This window comes from Ascaphus truei, chromosome 4 (genome assembly GCF_040206685.1).
Source record: "Ascaphus truei isolate aAscTru1 chromosome 4, aAscTru1.hap1, whole genome shotgun sequence".
Lineage (NCBI taxonomy): Eukaryota > Metazoa > Chordata > Amphibia > Anura > Ascaphidae > Ascaphus > Ascaphus truei.
Genome location: NC_134486.1, coordinates 259,964,823 through 259,988,076, shown reverse-complemented (window position 1 = coordinate 259,988,076; position 23,254 = coordinate 259,964,823). Strand labels below are relative to the sequence as shown.

Genomic DNA, 23,254 nt, shown 5'->3' with positions numbered 1-23,254 from the left:
CAAATACACACAGGACAGACAGACAAGCACCAAACCTCACCTCTCTCCTGTCCATGCTACTTCCTCCTCTGCTTGGCCACACCCCAGGCTCCAGACAACACCTCCTGATTGACTGCATTGGCAGTGGATATTCACAGTCGAGTGTAAATAGCCGCTTGGCTATTCGCACTCGAGTGTAAATAAAAAAAATTAAAAATCATCTGAGCCAAGAATTGAACCCTGGTTCACTCAGTTCATGGGCCAGAGCAATACCATTCAGCTATAATACCTGCTGATGCTATTTAGTGAATAAAGGCATTTAAGGTAGACAAAGGTAGACAGAGATGTGAAGGGGGGTCAAACAGAGAGATGTGAACGGGGGGGGGGCATACGGAGTGGTGGTGTGGGGGGGCAAACGAAGTGGTGGTGTGGGGGGGCAAACGAAGTGGTGGTGTGAGGGGGCAAACAAAGTGGTGGTGTGGGGGGTCAAACAAAGTGGTGGTGTGGGGGGGCAAACAAAGTGGTGGTGTGGGGGGGTAAACGGAGTGGTGGTGTGGGGGGGACAAACATAGTGGTGGTGTGTGGGGGGGGGGCAAATGGAGTGGTGGTGTGGGGGGGGGGCAAACAGAGTGGTGGTGGGGGGGGGCGGTAAACGGAGTGGTGGTGTGGGGGGGACAAACAGAGTGGTGGTGGGCGGGGGCAAATGGACTGTTGGTGGGGGGGGGGCAAACAGGCTGGTGGTGGGGGGGCAAACAGACGGAGTGGTGGGGGATGGGGGGGAGAAAGAGAAGGGGGAGAGAGGGGAAAGGAGAGAAGGGGAAGATAGGGGAAAGGAGAGAAGGGGTTAGAGAGGGGAAAGGAGAGAAGGGGAGAGAGGGGACAGGAGAGAAGGGGGAGAGAGGGGACAGGAGAGAAGGGGGAGAGAGGGACAGGAGAGAAGGGGGAGAGAGGGGAAAGGAGAGAAGGGGGGAGAGAGGGGAAAGAAGAGAAGGGGGGACAGAGAGGGGAAAGGAGAGAAGGGGGAGAGAGAGGGGGAAAGGGGAGAAGGGGGGAGAGAGGGGAAAGGGGAGAGAGAGGGGAAAGGAGAGAAGGGGGAGAGAGAGAGAGGAGGGAAGGGGAGAGAGAGAGGAGGGAAGGGGGAGAGAGAGGGGAAAGGAGAGAAGGGGGAGAGAGAGAGGAAAAGAAGAGAAGGGGGAAGAGAGGAGGGAAGGGGGAGAGAGAAAGCAAGGGGGGAGAGAGGGGAGGGTCGGGAGATAGAGAGGGGAGGGGGAGGGAGAGCGCGGGGAGGGGGAGGGAGAGAGCGGGGAGGGAGAGCGCGGGGAGGGAGAGAGTGGGGAGGGAGAGAGCGTGGGGGGGAGGGAGAGAGCGTGGGGGGGAGGGAGAGAGCGCGGGTGGGAGGGAGAGAGCGCCCCCACACACCACTTTGTTTGCCCCCACACCACCACTTCGTTTGCCCCCCCACACCACCACTCCGTTTGCCCCCCCCACACCACCACTCTATTTGCCCCCCCCACACCACCACTCCATTTGCCCCCCTCCCACACCACCACTTCGTTTCCCCCCCCCCGTTCACATCTCTCTGTTTTACCCCCCCTTCACATCTCTGTTTACCTTTGTCTATCTTAAATGCCTTTATTCACTAAAAAGCATCAGCAGGTAAGAACTGAGTGAACCAGGGTTCAATTCTTGGCTCGGATGACTTTTTTAAAATTTTTATTTACATTCGAGTGCAAATAGCCAAGCGGCTATTTACACTCGACTGTGAATATCCACGGCCGACTGCATTACCTAGCAGCAGCCAATCAGGATGGATGAAACGGCCTAGCTCCCTAGCAACTGCATTGCTTTCTCCCTGCTCTGGGAGATTGGGGAAATTCTGCTTTTTGATCTTCTCACAGAACCTGAGGGTGCCGCGGAGCCCCTTTTGGGAAACACTTGGGTATACCCTCTGCTTTACTGTAAAGAAGAGCGTATACCCTAAGGATTAGAAAATAACAGAGGGTATATGGCGTATACCCGGCACTACAGCACCGAGGATGCATATACAGTGGCGGCCGCCTTTATTCTAATGCGGCCGTATCGGCGCAACTCTGATTACCGCGGGCAGATGCAGTATTTTTTTTTTTTCCGGAATATGCTCCGGTATTGTGACGCAATCGTAATATTGAATGCATGAACGTGAATGCGGTATGAATACGGCATGAACGCGGTGAAGTGCGGTGAAGTGCGTGGCATTCGGAAAATATCCCGAAAAAATTCGGAGATGTTGCAGAATAAAAGGGGCCGCGACAGTAGTAGCTGCCTTCAAAATCTACTGCAAAAGCAAACTACTCAATAACAAGTGTAGGTCCATATGCAATAGTGCAGCCTGGGAAACTGTCCAGTTCTCAATTTTCACATTGTAAACTTTAGCAATTTTCCTGAATCAGGGACAGGTATTTGCTGACCTTTTGCACACATCACTGCTCCTATTTTTCATAGCTTCATAGAACAAAATAATAATTATAAATGAATTAATCAGGCCCTTACCTCCAAATCACTATCGGGCAGAGGTGATGGATTATTCTTTCTGCCTCTTCCCCGTGACTTTGACCCAGCACTCCTACACGTTCTGTCATCAAGATCTTTGATAGGTGTTGAAGGGCTCTGCACTGTGTCAAAATCCCCTGTAAATACAACCAGATATTAAACACAAGAACTGTGGCATTGGCTGCTAAATCTTCACAGGGTTGGTGATTAGTCTACATATTTACCTTTAACAATATAAATCACTGCTATTTTGAGGAAGTGTAATGAACATGTCTTGATTTAGAGGTTATTTTGTAATTTTTACTATTATATCAGTAAACACAGTCAAAGTGATCTCCTGTCATTTGCTCTTCCCATATGATAGGTTATTACATCAAATACATTCCCATTTGTCCATTAGAATAAGAACTGGTGTATCTCAGGCACTAGTTATTGCACCAAATAGGCATGATGGTGCTAATCAAAACCCACCAGACACTATAAATTACAGATTTACAATCCACTGTGTTCTGGGAATAAATTACAAGATTGCATTATTTATACATGTTTTCTCTCATAATAAAAATGCAATGTTGGCCCTGCTGTGCAGTCTGAAACTGCTTTACAGCTGCACAGTAAACGTTACAGATGCCCCAGTGAACATGGTGGAAACATTGTGCAGCATCCTATTTAAAAAGAAAAATGACGTTGTTACTGTACATGCAAATCCCTATTTAACATTTAAAATGGCATGTGGGAAAAACAAATAAGTCCATTCGTATGTATACAATTGGGGGGGGGGGGAACCATGAGCAATGTGTTCATATATATACTTAATTACTTTTTGTTTGCTAGTAAGTACAGTATATACCCACTGACTTTACAAATTCACAATAAACATTTTTTTTTCCTGAGTGGCACAATCTCCCCTTTTGCATTCCCCAGCTGTCCATACTGTAAATCCATTTCCTTTCATATAATCAAGGCTCCAAGAATTTTACAATCCTTTTGACCACTTCTAGCATCTTTTTTATTTTTTATTTTATTCTGTTCAAACTTATACTTATCACACTTCACCACATCTGCTTCTTGGGCTGTTGGAAAAAAATCAAATCATTACAAGCCAAAAGGGCACTATAGTGAAGGCGGCTGTTCTATACCATTCCCCCGTTGTAAAAGCACTGCTTTTCACAATACCTTTGCAGAGAAAGGAGAGAAATGTATTTATGATGGTAAAACAGTAAAAAATAGGAAATGTTATTAGAGAAAGGATCGTGTATTTTCCCTTTCTGTTATCAAACGTATGTTTTCTTATGCTATACTGCACTGTATATGAAAATGTAACATTTAATTTAAGGAAATTGATTATTGTGTTTCTAAGATACAAAACATTAGTTTTTCCCTTCCAAAAGCAATATGGCAACAAGCTTGTGTTGTCATTTATTTTATTTTATATAGAGCACTGCATGTTATGCCCACTTCCCCAGTTAAGCAGCAAGGAGACTTTGATACATACAGTAACCCCCATCTCTATGCATGCGGGCCCTATTCACTACACCAAATTTACTGCCAGGGTTAAAGGTTTGACTGCAGGACTTTGCTTGAGCAAATGCCATTTGTCTGGGCAATTCTTTCATTCTCACATATTTGAGAACATGTTAGAAAGTGTATACTGAGGGCTTGATTCAGAGTTTAGAAGTAATCACAAAAACAGAGGTGGCATTAAAATGTTAATGCCGTGCCATAGCTATTTCTGGAGTTAGTCACTTGAGAGTTGTTAGCAGCTGTCCTAAAATATGATAATGAGGTTTTAGATTTACTCCATTGGATATGGATCATTTTAACGTCTTTCGCAATCGTACGTCATGGGTGCTGCCAGGGTATTACTATTTAGCAACCAGATTTGTCATCAGACGTGATGAATCACAAATGAGCTGGACATTTATAATATGGTAGTTTCTTTTTTTCTTCACATGAACTCATCCGTCTGTGAAGGTTCTAGAGATATGTGGGTGCAATCCACAGCTCCCAAAACATTGTGAAAGTCAGCTAACTGGTAAAAAATGTGTTTGGCGCCAGTAATAGCCTATTGATCTTGTGGGAATTGGATTAATCTTTTTATTGTATAGAGCAATGCCCTCAATATCTGCTTCAAAAAATTGGAAAAAAGCACATTGGGAAATGCTAGCAGAAATAGCTACTGTTCGCTGAAACTAAAATGTAGAGCAAAAATGCAATACTGCCATAGTTTGGTTATTGAAAGGATAGATGTTATAATGTGTATTTTAGGCTCTAGATCAGCCTAAACAAGCTCCAAAATTTAAATGATGATGTGAGGTGTCAGGTGGCACCTTTGGAGTACGCTATCGTCAGTCATGCCATATACAGTATTATCTGTAGTCCTATAAATATTTTCCATTCTTATCTGGGGTGTTGGTCTATTCTGAAGGGTATCAAGCATTGCCAGGTGGACATGAATTTTTTTTTGGAAATGCTGTGTTCTTATAATGTAGTCTGATTAGCGCCTAGTCCCTACAGATGGATTATTAAGACGGGGTTATGTTAAAAATAGCTGTTAATCTAAACTTAAACTAGACGGTAAAACAAGACAGGTGCTATTTAAATGAGAAATCCTAGATCGCTATTTTTTTGTAACTTTTTATGTTTTATTTTTAATATAGAATTGAATAAGGGGGTCTCTGAAGCTGCACATCATTATTTTCAGCTCCGGGGACCCCATACTTCCGGAGATACTTACTTCCGAAGTTGGTACCGGTAGCTGCTCTGGCTCAACAAGCAGGGCTTTCAGGTTTGAAACTCCCGCGTCACCTGGGCCAATAGGAAGCCATACTGATGACATCACTGCTTCCCATTGGCCCACAGGCCAGGAAATATCTGACCAGCAGACATATAGTGAACCCTACTTGCTGAGGAAAGCAGATACTGGCACCTAATTCGCAGGGAATTATCTCTGGAATCAGGGGGTCTCCAGAGCTGAAATTAGTCAGCTCCGGAGGCCCTCTGCTTCAACTATATATATATAGCCAATAAAGAATATCACTTGTGAGCACATTCACATGTCTTAGACAGGTCTGCAACCCTGCCTTTAAACCATTATCACCTAGCATACAGTGCTCCCACTGCAGCAAGGGATTCTGGGAAATTACATGCAAATGAGCACACAATGTGTCACCTTTTGCCTGGAATATCCATTCACATGGAGCCCATTTAAGCTGATGCACCGCCGTTCACACAGCTTTTAAGGACAGCCTGGGACTAGCAAAGCAAGTCAAACCACTCACAGACATGTTTCAACCTTGATGGGTCTCATCAGTGTGAGGTTGGTTTATACTTGATTTTAAATATTTCTATATATATGTACTAGAATCCAATAAGCGCTCAACCAAATATCGATACTGGAACAAGTAAAACCTAAAAACAAAGTAGAAAAATTAAAACCACTAGTAAATCAGGTATTGAGACATATAGGATAAGCCCAAAAATAATCAGTCCAGTATCAATAGGAAACAATCTTAAATACAAGAGAAGTCCTGGTCGCTGCTTTCTTCACAGAGATATCCCCAACCTTTTTGCAAAAAATAGAAGAGCACACAGAGACAACTCTCCTAGTGTATACGATGTATTCCACAAAAATAGAACAAGAAAAAATAACGAACAATTGCTCTCACATTTGTGCTTACTGCAATAAGCACGTATAACCCGGACAGGTCTATCAAGAATCACCTCATGGACCTCTAGGATGCAGCCGTGCACACCTAGACTGCGTGTCAATGTCTCACTCGGCTGCCTTCGCTTCCGGTGCTCTCTTCTCCAATCTCCTGCACCTCAGAGCTTCCCATTGGGGATGATGTCACTCAAAAGATGGCCATCTGGGATTCCCAAACTCAACACTGATTCGCTGGATTAGCCTATGCGTTTCGTAAAGATGTCTCACTTCCTCAGGGACTTCTAATTAGCACTGATGACGCGTACAGTGATTCAGCGAATCAGGATTGAGTTTTGGAATTCCCAGTGGCCATCTTGGGAGTGACGTAAGTCCCAAGGGGAGGAGCTGAGGTGCAGGAGATTGGAGAGGAGAGAGTAGTGAGCTCAGGCAGCCGAGTGAGCCGAAAGTTGCCAAATGGCAATGGTTGTGAAAAAACTCTACTGTCATTAGTCAACTCTAAATCGGTTCGACTGTGTTACATACTTTGGCCTGTATTCACTAAACGGTTCTTAATCAATGAAATGCAAAAGTGTGGGTAACCGGTGCATCAAAGTATATGAGTCCCCATAATTTTGTAATGATTATTCAGTAGGGGACACTCCTATATGATGGTGAGCAATGAAAACATACCCTTATAGGGCAAGGGACTAGTACCTAGTGCTAACCAGCACAATGAACAGGACAGAGATTGTCCCAACCATAATAACTAGGCATAGTATATAAAAAACACTCACTTCTTAATTCCAGAGGAGCAGTCCCATCAGGTATCTTGAAAAGCGTGCAATCCACCAAACAGAGAAGGTAAAGTAGATGAACAAAGGCAGTGCACTGCCAGCAAAAACGGAGGAGGCTAATGGTAGCAAAAAAACCTAGTTTATTTAAATAAAAGGATCAAGCATGACCCCTGGACCCAGAAACCGCACACCTACGCGTTTCGGGCCGTGCACCCTTTATCACCTTGATAAAGGGCGCACGGCCCGAAATGCGTAGGTGTGCGGTTTCTGGGTGCTCCAGGGGTCATGCTTGATCCTTTTATTTAAATAAACTAGTTTTTTTTGCTACCATTAGCCTCCTCTGTTTTTGTTGGCAGTGCACTGCCTTTGTTCATCTACTTTACATTCTTAATCAATGAGACTACATTGATCTTGTCCTACCACCAGAAGCGAAAGTCCTGGTAAGCAACAAATTCGTTCTGGCCATGACAATCAGTAAATGGGGGAATACAATATTTCTTTTATTTCCTAACTTGACAATAGTTATGGGCATTTTAATTTCCTGGGGGTTTGCCAGCAGTGAATCTCATAAATACTAGATTCCCATTGGTAAGAAAATGGCAGCCCTAGAAGTGCAAGTATATTTAAATGAATCACTCTGGCTGAATCTTTTGTGGAGGGGCTGTTGATCTGTATCTGCGACATTGTTTCAAAATGTCCCATCTGTACTGTATTCACAATCCTATTCCTATTTTAACAGCTTCCAGATATAATTACAAATCAAATATGTTGTGTTCATGGTTGATGGTACCAAAATGCATTTCTTCAAAGATGGTAGGGTAACAGTTCCAGAAGCACCTTTCTGTTAGAAGCACCTTTCTGTTACTGTACATGTTATGGGTCTGCAGCATGTCAAAAGAAAAGTAGGGAATATGGAGTTACAAAATTGTTCTGTGAATCAGTTACATAACTGAAAGATGAATATCAATCTTCAGCCTAATTAGTGCTAGCAGCTTTGGGGTTTTGCCCAAGTACTTTGTAAGGGACCCTTAACTGCTCTGCCCTTCACTTCACTATTTCTACCTTCAGAACCAAATTTATTTCATTAGGCTAATCTCTAATTCGGAACGAGCAGCTGTCCTGCTGAACGCAAGGTATGTGTCTATTTTAGAAGTGCAGGAGTCAGCAGTGCGTGGTTTTCGAACAACTGTAGTTTTAACTGTCTGGTTCTCTACATGTCCCTTCATATTAACTTCTTCAGGGAAAGATGAGTTTAAAGGAGCATTACAGTATCAATGGATGAATTAAAGCTTTAATTTTTTTTTTCTGGTTTTGTTTAGTTGAATTGATTTCTTACAGTTGTGTTTTCAAATTGCTGTATTAGTATTAGTACTGTTTGGGTAGACATGTGCTGAATAGAAAATTGTATACATAGAAAATGATTTCAATCCAAGTCAATTTAAACCTGATTAGGATAGAAAGCTACACGTTGTATATCTAAAAGCCAATAAGTGTAATTATTGTACTTGTATTTAATCTAATTTGAATCAACTATTTATGTGTATATGTTTGAAACAATACAGGAATACATTAAAATAATGGAATGAGAACAACAGACATAAAAGTACGAATTATGAGACGGCAATTTCTGCCCTGAAAAAACGTACAATTGTTGGCAATATACAGTACTGTACAAAGGCAGCAGGAGTAAATATAAGGTCACTGTATGTCTCAGTGCACTGTGGATAAATTAAATATATTGTGACCTCATTAGAGAGTTCCCTCACAATGGGGTGATGAGAGGAAGGAAATGCAGTATCCAATATCTTGCAATATAATGTAAATTAAGCAAGGTTGACAGAGAGACAAAGGGGGTAATTCTATATAGTCTGAAGCTGCTATTTGGGACATTTTTGGGTGACAATCGCCAATGACTGCAATAGGGATTGGAAACTGGCTGCATCAAACTATATAGAATAAGGTCAAAAAACAACGATAAACTGTTATAGTCAGAAAGAAGAATGAGCGGGCTTAACAGTTCATAATGAGAAAATAATTGCTTCAGTTCACCTTCAGGGTTTTTTTCTACCCCAGGGATATCTGCTGAACCCTGGGGTTCCTGGGGTGATTCAATTCCTCTCTGATTTAGAAAATAATGTCTGTGTAATGGGAGAAGAAGGGAATATATTTCCAGACAAAATATGTGCAATTAGGGGGCAAAACCATAGCTCCAGCTGTAATAAAGAACACAATCTATATATTTAAATAGGATTTTTCTCCTTAGTTGCACAGCATTTGCCTTGAAACCTAGAGTACGACCCTGAGTGTAGTATGTATGAATCTGTCTTTTATTTCCAGTTGTTAAATATCTTGATCAAAGTGAGAGAAAACGACCTAGTCCTGGCACTAACAGGAATCTACAACTGTACTAAAACATGCAATTGAAATGCTACATTTGCTAAGACACACCCCAAGACTATATATTGATAATATAAATGATGTTTGTCCATAGCGATGGAAACAAAGTGTTAGGAAACATCTTAAGGCGCAAAACACAAAAAAATCAAGGTAGAAACTTGGGACTGATTGTATATGTGCAGAAGCAGCTGATAAGGGGAATTTTTGGCCACAAACATGCAGATCGGTAGCATCAGCTCATATACAGTAGAATCAGCCCTTTAGTGGAGACTATAATAAAAAAAAAGTCATAAAAGATTACAACAATATTTTACCTGAATGAAGATCTGTACCTGGTTGGCTAGTCAGACCTGGCAGAGATTCTTGTAACTGATACGTTGACGATGACGATGAGGTGCCATCTGCAGTGTTATTTGGGGTCATGTACGCTCCATATGTTGATGCTGAGTAATACTGTGCATATTGGTTTTGGCCAAAAGCTGTGTAAGAGGGATAATCCTGGAACAGTAGGAGCAATATATTAAGTGAAGTAGGGAAATTATTATTTGAGGTTTGGCAGGGGAAAGGATTAATTAGCACTTAACACTAGGTAGCAGTCCATATCCAGTTACTTCAGGTAGATGTAATATTTAGTTAACATTCAACCAAAGAAAATAGCTTACAAAATGTATTAAAGTCTTAGTCATGTTTAAGGCACTGCTTTTAATATAGAACGTATCATTACAACCAATTGCTGAAATACATGTTCACCCGGGGGCTCAACTGAGATTAAAAAATAAAAAGGTATAGTGCTGCCATTTTCTTCTTTAAAACATTTTTATGTACGTTTTCAGCTACGTGTCAAATTAGCAGCTTGGAGGTTTGTTAGTGAAATCTCCCTAAGATTTTCCAAATAGAAGTAAATTAGACCCTTAACTAGACAGAAATATTACACATCGGCTTAAAAGGAATGTAAGTGACGACAAGCATGGTAAGGAAATATGTACGGAAAATGAGAACTGAATTTAGAACTAAAAATATAAGGGCCAATATAAAGACCACCTTAGCCATGATCTTAAAGAGAATACATTATTTCTAAATGGTATTGTGATAAACCAAGCAATACAGTATATCAAGATTCTCTCTCGCTATTTTGGAGGACCCACCTTCATGACAGTATACCTTTATGCATACAGGGTTTTGTCAAGAACTGTCATACTTTGGTGTGTAGTTAGTATTTAATAGATGACAAATGTTAATATTAACCACAAAATCGTTTACCTGTTCATAGTTATTTAATTTTTTTTAAGCGTATGGGACATATACCAGTAGCATAGCAGCCCATTGCTTAAATAGTTAGAAGTTTGGATCAAAACGACCTACAGTAGCCACATTGAAACACATTATTAACTAACTATGAAGTGCAATTTATATGGAGAAGACCACACTACCATTTCAGAGTAGCTAAAAATAAAAGACGAGCATCATTCCCCTATAAAATGTCAAATATTTGCAAGGACTAATGGACTGTAGGTGAATCCTCCCCAATACTCCAGCTGACCAGGTAATTGTAGCCACTACTGACATCCCATTCATACTGGCTGTCAAACAATTTTCTTTAGCTCGACCATAATTATCAATTGGCAAATGTATCATCCCGAGGTATCATCCCAAGTGATGAATTTCATCTTATTGCTTTTAATTTCTCTGAAACTGGGAAAGTGACAAATGATGACTAATTTTTATTGAATGTTAATTACTAGATGCATTGTTTTCAAAGGCGTACATGTCAAGGAGGCGTTAAATATCACGTTGGCATGAGCGTAACGCCTCGTTAGCATTAACTGGTGCAATGTCTACTACTGTGCATACTGTATGTCACACGCTGTAAAGCACAGGACGTTGTCTTACCTGTTGAGGACTACTAAAGTTAGTTGAATTGGAGACTGAGTTATTCGCATAAATACTAGCTGATGGAGTAAAACTAGAACCTGCAGAGAAACAAATGTAGCAAACAATTAGCATATGCTTTCAATCTTTTGTTAATGCTTGCACTCTATATATGGCAATATTTTCTGTTACTTATTGCTGGATGTTAATACGTTGTACAAATAACATTACTGTGCTAGTTTTTCACATGTGTTTATGCTAGATAATTGCACAGTCCTTAAGAAACTAATATAAATACAGCACATTTTACAAAAAACAAATTTATGCCAAATTCACAAGACTACTTTTCTAGTACTTCGATTTACCCCAACCGGAAGACAGGAAAGGGAACTAGGTCAGTGAAATTAGCTTTTATCATCGTCACAGTATCTGCTACACAAAAACAAAGTTAGGTTTGGTCACATACTTTACCATGTACCATCAACATTTTAACTACTACAGTATACTAGCAAACTCTCTTCAAATGTCCTTCTTTCAATACTCCTTGTATAAGCATTCAATCATTTGGGTACCTGGCATTTGGTAGGAGTATGGGGTTTGGCCTGGCTGTGGCGTTGAAAATCCTGGGCTGTAGCTAAGGCATCCACTCTGTAACGGTGACTGTGTTTGTGGAAGTCCACTTTCCGTCTTGATGCCTGGCAACATTACACCTAAATCTGCACAAGAAATACATTGGAAACAAATTATTTAAAGCATTCCTGGACAATTACAGCCAAAGCAATGAAAACTAGTAGTATTAGGAAGAGGTAACATACCATACGTTGGTAAACTGTAAGGTTGTCCTGTTTGTGAGTAAGCTGTATAAACCGTTGGTTGCTGCATGGCAGAGTACTGAGTCTGACCAGCATATGCCGACATGGTCTGAGCTGATGGTGTTGAAAGAATGTGTGGATAGGGTCTAAACATTAAGAACAAATTAACATCAGTCGGGCTACAAAAGGAACAATGTGGAATGAGTACAATGGAAAAATGAGTGTCAGGTGGTGGACAATTCAAATAAATGGAATATGGCCCAGATTCACTAATCAGTGCTAAGCTATAGTATTGTGTAGCAACTTTGAGTAAATCTGGTCCATGTCCTTTCCTATCCAACTTGATTCCTGTTTGGTGTTTGTAATGCTAATAAGCAACATAACTATTATTGGTCTTTCAGCTGAAGGGCATTTAATAATTGATAATAGCTATAAAATTTTAGTGAACATACCAACCGCTCTTTCAAATCTGAAAAATAAATGCAAAAAGCACATAATACAAATAATTTATACATAAAGGAAGTTAATACATAAAACATCCTAGATACAGTATTTCTTCACCACATCCATGTGGTTAGTTCTGATCACATTTTCTATTTACCAACTACAGTATATATTGTAGTAGGCAGTTCTATTGTAGTAGACCATTTGTTTCTCCTGGAAACACATTTATTTGCAGAAGGTGATACTTATTATTTAACCAGCAAGCTAAGATTTTATGACCCAGAAGACTTATTTTCAAGAAGCCATCTGAAGAGAATATGTTCTTGAGAGATGATGTATAGCAGGGGTGATCAACTCTAATCCTCAAGCCCCCCTCAACAGATCAGCCTATGATTGAGCCACCTGTGCTGAAGCAGGGATATCCTGAAAACCTGACCTGTTGGGGGGGGGATCATCACCACTAAACGTTTCGGTTGGAAATTAACAAAAAGCATCACGACTTGTAGAGAATCAAAATATGGATTCATCTGTAAAAATTGGGTCTATTTACCAAAGTCACCCGGCTGCAAAACTAGGACCAAACAGGAGTAAAAAAAAAAAAGAACCACTTTTATTTAAGTGAATAGCTTTACGCTAGTCCTGTGTCAAAGGCAGAACAGAAAAGGAGCTGCCGGAATTTGACAAATCAGAAACTTCCGTATCTTTAAACAACCAGCCAACATACTGCTCCAGAAAAATCAAGAAAACTAGCAAAAGATCAAATAATATAAAAATAAACTTTTTTAAAACTAACATTTCATTTACCATACAAACAGGGGACAAGGAGCATAGTAGAAGTAAAAAGAAAAGATGGCTGTGCGCAGCTGGTTAGTCGTGATAAGGGGGATGGGATCAACAAGTGAAGTAGAAAAAGTTATCTGTGCATTTTGCGCTATGTCAGAGCTTTATTTCCATCTCCTTTTATTATTCCTTTACCATTATCACTGCTTGGAGATACAGTATTCCAGATTCATCAAGAAAACCAATCCCATAAAACTCAATGACATGTTTTTCCGGCGTGAAGCTATCTCGAATGGGGCCCAGGGCAGAAAAGTAACTCAAGGCCCCAAGTATAATGAACTAAGAGCTTCCCTTCTTCTAAGCTTTTTTTTTGCCATAAGTCATTGCCCACGTTACCATGAAAGAATGCACAAAATAAGGTGCTAAATAATGCATGTGTTATCTCCTTAACCATTGTTTTCAATAGAGCTACTGTTAAATAACCAAGGTTACCGCAAAGCATAGCGTTAATGGGTTCGGTAACGTCTGCTACATCTGTATATGCCGCATGGCAATGATAATAGACTTGCTTTGGTATCCAAGATAATTATTTACAGCAATGCAGAGAGAATAAAGGTCTTTACATTCCATTTAAATTTACCTTGAAAAAACAAGGTGTGGGAATATTTACAACTGCACAATTACTGCAAAGACCAGCTTGACTACTGAGTCGTAATATAATCCAATAATGACTATATGCAGTACAATCGATGGAGGATTATGAAGATCTCCATTTTCAGTGTAAAGAAATAAAGCTGCTGGAAATCTTTTGTTCTTTTTTATTCTGTCTATATCACAATACATTGAGCTAAACATTTAATGCTACAACACCCTATGATTACAGAGTGATAAGCTTTAAATATGCTGTAATCGTTTTATGACAACAAGCATAGTTTAGGACAATATAACTTGGACATGTCACGCATAAACATTCCTACTCAAATTAAACATTAGAGGAATAATAGCCTTTAATTTTTTTTAAAAAATGTGTGTGTGCTACTTTATATATTTATGAAGAAAGAATATAGATAAAATTCACATTAATGTACTAAATGATTTGTCAATTTGGATGTAGCATTGGAGTTCTTTTGTCTCTTGTTGCCACTATAAATACTGTTCCCTGTGCCTCGATCATGCTCGGCCACCGGACCGCACTGCAGGAAACCTCCCTGATGAAACGGCACCTCGCTGATGAAGTGGCACCCCCTTGATGAAGGGGCACCTCCCTGATGACAGAGCACCTCCCTGATGTAGGGGCACCTCCCTGATGAAGGGGCACGCCCTTGATGAAGGGGCACCTCCCTGATGAAGGGGCACGCCCTTGATGAAGGGGCACCTCCCTGATGAAGGGGCACACCCTTGATGAAGAGGCCCCGAGTTGGCTCCAACGTGCACTTGGCAATTGAGAGCTAATTTTTTTCTCCCCTTTTCTCTCTCTCTCTCTCTCTCTCTCTCTCTCTCTCTCTCTCTGTATATATATATATATATATATATATATATATATATATATATATATATATATATATATATATATATATATATATATTAGGTCACATTAAGATAAATATACCCTTAACCACAATCAATCATTTTTAATGACTACTGTACAACAATAAACATTTCTATTTTCAGAATGTGTCTAAATATTTTTGCACATTTTCTAAAAATACAGTGGTGCTTTAATACATGTATGCCTTCTGTGGCTAAACTGCCAAAATACATCTAAGGTATGCACAGGCGTCAAGATTCAAATACTCAATACGAATGTGCCCGACTGCCTATTAATGGGAGAGACCTGGATTTGAGTAAGTAGAACAAAATTCATGTACAATAGTATGCTACATACTGATTAATTTGCCAATACATGTCTGGACTAGCACATATTTACAGTATGTACACTTTATTAATTTAATGGAGCATGCAAGTTCACTTTAGTGAATGATTTTCAGTTACATGGAACACTTATATCTTAATGTAGAGCATCTTATCTCTTACAGGTGGTCTTGGTTTACCACACCTGTGTATAAATGTTATCTACCAAAGGTCATTGTATATATATTTTTTCATATCAGTTGTTTTTAAATGTGAGTATTTTCTCTTTTAGTTGTAGAGCATAATCTATTATACAGAAGCTTTATTCAATTTACTTGTAAGTGAGCCAAAACGGAACCCAATTTTATATAAAACAAACTTTTTCTTTTCAAGTCAATGTCTATACAAATGGAGCTACTGTACCAAAACAGTAAAAATTGTGTATTTGTTCCTTTGATCACTTGAGTGGAAAAATGAAGCAACCACAATTTTGAACACCACTAATGTTAAATTTACTAATTTTTGGCCATGGCTCGAAAAAGGATGGTAGCTCTAAACATGTTCTGTTACATGAGAAGAACTAGTGGGAGTTTGCAATTAATACCTTTATTTCTTAATTAAAACATTGATGTGAGGTAAAACAATGACAACCAGCCAACACAAATCCTCTGTAAGCTGTTAATGTTTTTTGTATGGCATAAATATTACACATAACTTATTACATGATGACTTTCATGGGATTATATGCAATAGGTCCACTTCTGTAGATAGATTTAACTTACTAACTCTATGTTATATAGAGAATGAAATCTCATACATCAATGAATACCCAGCTAAGTACAAACATTATGTTGATCTGATAAAAGTTATCAATAACCTGAAAAGAAACCAGTTTTCGACTGGATCCTTATTCTAGTAAGTTGGACAATATTCAAGTAGAATGTATAATTTATGTAATAAGATGATACAGTTCCATGATATACCATGAAATTGTTTGCAGCTGTTGGTTAGTGTAACAGTGATTCTATCGTGCCCTACTTCCAACACTGCATATATCGTTTTTAGGTTTTAAATAAGCATGTTTTTTTCATACAATGTTATTGTACAAAGATTAACTAAAAGGTCTTGATATACATAAACAACAGATTAAAAAATGTTTCTGCATGAAATAGCACCATTTTTTAAAATCCTTTGTTCCAAAGAATGAAATAATGTACATATTAATTGCTTATATGCTTAAATGCAGCCCAAGGGTTCTAAATACGGTATTTCTATGTAAGTTAAATAACTTGTCACTTACTTAGAGGGATATAGTTGAGGCGAGTACTGGTGTGCTGATCTTGGACTGTAGCCACTGCTTGTTATTACTGTAAAACATAAAACACGCTTACAAAACTTAGTACCATAAATATCTTGCATTCACGGTCTAACAGCTTTAGCATAGATCATAAATGCTGACAAAATGAGTTATTTTAGTGTAAAATAGGACTACAAAGTGTGGAAGTCTTTCGTATGGAACTAAATCTACATCTTGGCAACAGGAAAAACTCAAAGGCCTTTAATGCAGGCGAATGCTTCAAATCCCAGGAACTAAAAATAAATGCTCCCTGGATAGGTAATGTCTCACCACATGCATATTGTTGAAACCGCCATGCTGTTTAGTTTTGCTCACAATAAAAAAAGAAAAGAAAGGCTGCTTCCTTATTTATAATCATTTTACAAGCGATTTAAAGCAGTCTCCTTAAACATGCAGCATGTTTTGTCTATATCCAGGAAAACTAACCTTGAAATCCAAAAACACAGGTAATTAACAATGTGATATACAAAATAAAACACAAGGATCCCCCCCCTTTTTTTTTACGTTTGATTGCTCGTTTAAATAACAACTTTGTAGCATGCAAGATTGGAAGTAATATCCAGCGGCATCAGCTTCTTAAGCTTACTGCTGTTGGTCGACATCTTATCGGCCTGGCATCCTAAATCTCTACCCTGTGTGGACTGACTCCAAAGTTAGTTCAGAAGCTTTTTCTTTCCTTTAGCCATCTGTCTCGAGCAAGACAGATGCATGCCAAATATACATTCTGCATAATGATGAACCTATCCCTTCGTATCAAATCCATAGAGAAAAAGTACAGTGTATTTTGCCAGGCCATCTGCTGTTGATTCACTTTTCAAAAAGATTACCGTTAAAATAAAATAAAACAATACTGCAGTAGATGTACATGAATCCAATTAAATACAGCTGGATTTCAAAGCAGAATTATTCCTAGTCATTAACAACAATGCAAATGAACCGGGAATAGATCTCTTTAAGTAGCTATCAGATAAAAGCTTTCAGTAATGTGAAATGCATAAGAGGATCCACTATGATGGGGAGATCCCGAGGATCTCAGGGCAGAAAGAAATGCTGTTATCTAAGGGGAAGGCTTTTGTCTTCTTCGAATATGGCAGACTTGCTCCCTTTTAGAAAGCTGCCTATCAGTAACATTGACCTTGCACAACCATTTACAGTACCAATATCTTTCAGATGTTGCTCATGTTGGTCCCAAATATGCCAGCCAATTGGTGTTCATGCATTGCTCCAGGGTACTGCTCGGGCATGCACGTTATGTGCTGTACATCTACTGTATACCAGTCTGCATTCTTACTCTCCGGAACTGCCGAAAATGTTTGGAATAATGCTCAAGGAAGTGGAAAACTGTTCTATCCCCATCTAAGAAAGAGAATAACTATGGCGCTCCCTAGGAATATGATAGACAATGTCTGGACCCCAAACATTTTGAGGCACATAAACCAAGGGAAAGGAGATAAAAAAACACTTAGAATAGTACAAAAAAGATATTATATTACTAGCCCTTGGTAGAATCGGCTGCTCAACTTGAAGAGGCTAATCCCTTGATCCTCAAAGATAGATGCAAGTGTGGAGATGGTGAGCGCACATAGAAAATAATAGAAGGGACACAAATACAGTCTGCCATAATGCAGAGCATAAATATCCAATGTAGACACCTACAATGTAGGCACCTCCCTCCCTTCTTCCCATCCCTCACTTGTCTACATTGGATATTTATGCTCTGCATTGTGACAGACTGTATTTGTGTCCCTTCTATATCCCCATCTAAGGCAGAATTGCTTGTTTTTGGTGAAAACTTTTTGACCTCCATGGGTTCAACAACAAACTAATAAATACTGTGATGTAGTCATGGCATTAGATTCACAAACGTGTCTCAAAGGTTATCTTACCCTTTTCAAATCCATTCTCTTGTTGCAGTCGCATTAATATGTTCTGCTTAAACTTTGCAACATTCTATATTACAGCTCACGTGATGACTACAGTATATCTTTAGAAACAATGTCACTCAGAGTTGAATTGATCCAGGGGCCATATTCACTACACTTTTGAAAAAGAATACAGTCAAAACATCTATTCTGAATTTAGCCCATATGTGGTTTTAAAAGGCACTTTTTTTCGCAGGGCTAATCACAATCACTTTACTCCTTTTAAAGGATGAATGGGGGCGATCTGTCCAAAAACCTGGAGTTTTGTAATGATCCAGTTCAGGTAATAGCTTTATTAAAGAGATAGATAGATAGATAGATAGATAGATAGATAGATAGATAGATAGATAGATAGATAGATAGATAGATAGATAGATAGATAGATGAAGAGGCAATCACAATGTACTTAGGAAAACGGCTCAGGCGTAAACATTCAATTGTCTGCAAACATTTTACTTTTAATTAGTATTACAGTATATTACTGTTCATAGCATACACACTCATTTTTAAGTCTGCATGTAAATTAAAATAAAACATTAATTTGCTTGGTTAAAAATGCAAGAAATATGAATTTAGAAAAATACTCTATAAATATTGTAACTCTAAATAAACACATTTGTCAATAAAATGTGTGCAAAGTTACATGCAATTTAAGGTTATTATAGTTTCCATGGATTGATTTAGAAGACATTATGGACCACACAGTATATACAAATCAGTGCTATTAAGACACCTGCTGGTGCTGGAAAACAACTTATGGCCCATTCAAGCGAGCTGGAATTGTAAGATGATGTTGTGTGATATAGCACCACTAGTAACTATTGGCCTATATTATTTTATTAGAAGTTAACTTTTATGGCTCAGATTCTCTCAACATGAAGTGTTTTCAACCTACTGCTTCTGAAAGGAACCTTAATGCCGGGCACCCACTCATAGGCTGCCTGTGACTATTATTGCATGTGAATTGTGCTTATGTTAACAATTTTTTTACACCCCAACATTTACTGGTAGGATTGAAGTTTTCAAACTAACAGAGTTATCCAAAATACTTTAGATACCTGGAATTGTCAGATTATTTTATGTTTGTGTAGCAAAAAGCTGAGTTAATATTAAAAAGGGGCAACTTCAACCACCTATAACCTGACCTTCCATCGTGTCCATCTAAACACTCTTGCAGGATTCCTATGTAGTTTAATGATCCAGCATAGAGGTGACCATATTGTCTAATTGTCCTCCATAATCCCAAGTAGGTTAGAATGTAAACCAATCTCATGTTCTGTGGCACAATTGTCCTCCTACCTTCCAATTTCAACTCCATGATTACATTGGTCTGCCCTTGGCATTCAAGCTAAAAGCTGCCCAAGTGATCTATTGACCCCAAAGAGTTCAGGGAGCCTCAAAGTTTAATCCCACAATATAAATGAAGCCTTGAGCAGCCCTCAGTTTCCTATGATTAATTTTCACCATATCGAAAGTATAACTGTTATCCTCCACTGGCAATAACCATTAAACATGGCTCATGTTCAGATGAGAAGTTCAACTCAGATCTCATCAAGGGCCAGTATTTTTGGAGGTTCTCAGATCAGCTCTGAGGAAGGCATCCCTACAAAACCGAGAGAAAATGAATAAGGATCACTTTTTTCCCCAGGTAAAATAAATCACCTGTGCATGTTCCTGCATCTTTGCTACACTTTCCCTCGCCCAACTCTTTAAATATGTAACCACAAACTGTTTGAACATATTGACTCAACAACATTATAAGCATTATTATATGTTCAAAAAATATGACATTCATAACAACGGTATATGCCAGTAACTCCCCTATTTATTCTCCTTCTGCTATGACGACAACAAGTATTTGCTGTTTCATTGTTGGTTGAAATACAAGTTACATTTTATTTCTTTATCATTGTAGTGAAAGAAATACCTTATGTATATTTTAGTAAATAATGATAGTATAGTGTTCTAATCCACTAATTTAGTTAATATGGATTTTTCAGGTACTGTATATAATATGACACAACATATAAACTTTAAACGTGTAGTCCCATGTATTGACCAAAATTGCAAACGTGAAAGCAGTCAGCTATAACACATTTTATTCTGCATTGGTGGTTTTATAATTGAATATATATAATTGAATATATATATATATATATATAAACATATATTACCAGAAAGTGGCAAAAGGGAGACAGCACTCAGGCAGGTAAATTCAGTAAGACAAATAGGAAAAAACCTGGCGCTTACCTTAAGCTTAATATATGAGGTGTGCTTACAATGTGGCAGTAAGTTAAACCACGGCTCTATGACAGATGCTTTGAGCCAGCATGGAATTCCCCTCTGCTGCAACCCCAGGGAAGGGTTAATCCGGAACCCTTTCAAAAATATAGAACCATACAAGCAATGGGGGAGCGTGGGATTAGCAAAACATTTAAGAATTAAAAACAATAAAATACAATAAAATTATTGTGGTTACAACAATATTGCTGGGGGTTGGTGAATACACTTACACGGCCATGTGCAAGTAAACACGATGGTGTGGTTTCTTTAAGCAATTCCAGTCACTCCCAACAACAGGTAATAGTGGTATAGAGGGTTTAGAGATAAATATATAAATATATCTGTACTCACACGGCCGTGTGTGAGTCTTTGCAGGAAATTGGTAACTTTGGGGTTAAATTAACCCATCTGCATCTCCCCCCAGTGTGGACTTTTCTTTGTTTGCAACCAACGTGAGATTCTAACTTCAGTCTTGGGCATCAGATGGGGACTCTCCCCAGTGGTGATAGTAGGGGGGGGAGTGGGTGGAGAAAGTGAGGCACGTTGTCAGTGGGGTTTAAAACACATTTATTAGTTTTAAAAGAAATTGGTACAACAAGGCTCACATACATACATAATGGTTGGACCCCTGGCCTCCTCGTGCAGTCCAGGATACAGTTTCAGCAGCCGTTTTCGCCAATCACGCGTCCGTGATGCAGGAGGAAAAAAACTTTTTTCTCCTTGCTGGCAATGGCTGCCTGGTTGATCTGGCTACGGGAGCCACGTTGGGCCAAATTCAGCAGGAACTATAGAGCTACGCGTTTCGCCGAGTCATCGGCTTCCTCAGGCTCATATTCTGACGTAGAGGGGGTCTCTGAGTTTTATAGACCTCCTGTGTAATCAAAGTCTAATTGGGGCGGGCTGTGTTTAATAAAGCCCTAATTACATATTTCATGTTCTGTCATAGCACTGTCTTGCTTTTTAGAATTGGTTTAAGTTAAAACGTTCTTGTATACATAAATTAATATCCCTGACCATCAGGGGTTAATAGATGGCTACAGTAAAATACATACTTGTTAATTATTTAATTGAGATAATTTTATCAGAGTATTGCCAAATCTATTTTTAAACTTCATACACATTTAAACAATTTTATACAAATCCTACTAAAATTAAAATTCACAGGTATTTTGGTTTTAAGACCTCCAATGGGGTCCATCTAGTTGTTTGTCAGAATTGGTTATCTGGTGATAATGGTTCAAAGTGTACTTGCTCCCTGAACCTCAACATTTAGATAAAAAATTATTACCATGTAAATTTATAAACACATATAAATTAGTTAAAACATTTTGGCTATCAAAATGCCCAAATCCTTTAATATAAAAAGTAAATTACCCATCCCCGTCAGGGTTATGCATTAGTTAAAAACAATTATAAATGGATCATACGCAATATGTTCCATTTTTAAAAATTAATCACTTTTATAATCGCACAAAATATTATTATCATTCTAAATCTAAAAAATATGAACTAAAAAACTAAAAACAAGACTGACAACTAAAAACTAAAAGGGGGGACAGACGATGGACAATGAAAATCTAGGGAGCTGTAACATAATGGAACTGTAAATGAATGGAACTGTAAACGAACTGTAAAAGAAGAAGGGGAGAGGGGAAATACAATCAAACCCACATCTAATCCAATTTTCTTATGGTTCTAGATAGGGGTAAAAGGTTCCTCCCTCATAACTCTATATAGTTTCATGGATGCCTCAGTAGCCCAATAAAATTTAATTCAATTTATTCAATTGAAAGCGGCGATATCGAGGTCACTCTAACCTTAAAAATAACACTCTAACCTTAAAAATAAATCAAACTTCTATCCAGCCCATTGCAAAGGACAATATCTGGAGGTATTTAACAAACTTGTCATGGACGATTTTGAAAAACTTGCATCCAAAAAGGGTAAGCATCGAGAAAATTTAACAAAGGAGGAAAAGCAAGCCCTAAAAACACTCAGCGAAGACACTAGCATTACAATCAAATCAGCAGACAAAGGAGGTGGTGTCGTTATTATGGACACCAGTTATTACCTCTTTGAGTGTCTCCGTATTTTAGGTGATGAGACAACCTATGAGAGGTTGACACAAGATCCTTCAAAGGTATACCAGGAGGAACTAAAACGGATTTTGAGTGAAGCAAGGGACGTAGGGATCTTGGGTGAAAAGGAGTACAACTATCTTTTCAAATCTGAACCAGTAAAACCAGTGTTCTACTTTTTACCCAAGATCCATAAAAACCGCCAAAGACCACAAGGTAGACCCATTATATCGGGTATCGGGTCTCTGACTCAGAACTTCTCTGAGTATGTTGATATATACTTACAGAAGTATGCGGCTAGCGCAAAAGCCTATCTAAAGGACACTTTGGAAGTCCTAAACATATTATCAAAAATTAAGTGGCAAGAAGACTACATATTAGTGACCTGTGATGTGACGTCTTTATACACATCAATACGACATGAGGATGGGTGTGCAGCGGTGGCATTTGCGCTAGAGAAAGACCCATCAGTCCCACAGGAACAAAAATGTTTTCTACTAGACGGAATAAGGT

The 23,254-nt window shown here is 38.9% G+C and overlaps 1 protein-coding gene across 12 annotated transcripts in view; it reads right to left on the bottom strand.

The window, feature by feature from the left end:
* The window catches only part of EYA4 (EYA transcriptional coactivator and phosphatase 4), a 301,887-nt gene that overhangs the window by 63,095 nt on the left and 215,538 nt on the right, over positions 1–23,254 (bottom strand). For 8 of the 12 annotated variants that reach the window (XM_075597352.1, XM_075597353.1, XM_075597350.1 and 5 more), the window contains 6 exons: positions 16,402–16,468; positions 12,030–12,172; positions 11,787–11,930; positions 11,236–11,315; positions 9,660–9,843; positions 2,509–2,645 (listed from right to left, as the gene is read on the bottom strand). In XM_075597352.1, coding sequence (XP_075453467.1) covers positions 2,509–2,645; positions 9,660–9,843; positions 11,236–11,315; positions 11,787–11,930; positions 12,030–12,172; positions 16,402–16,468 — 755 coding nt within the window. Of the gene's footprint in view, positions 1–2,508; positions 2,646–9,659; positions 9,844–11,235; positions 11,316–11,786; positions 11,931–12,029; positions 12,173–16,401; positions 16,469–17,044; positions 17,088–23,254 lie in introns of those variants that run through there. The other 4 variants (XM_075597355.1, XM_075597361.1, XM_075597354.1 and 1 more) reach the window with 2 other exon arrangements.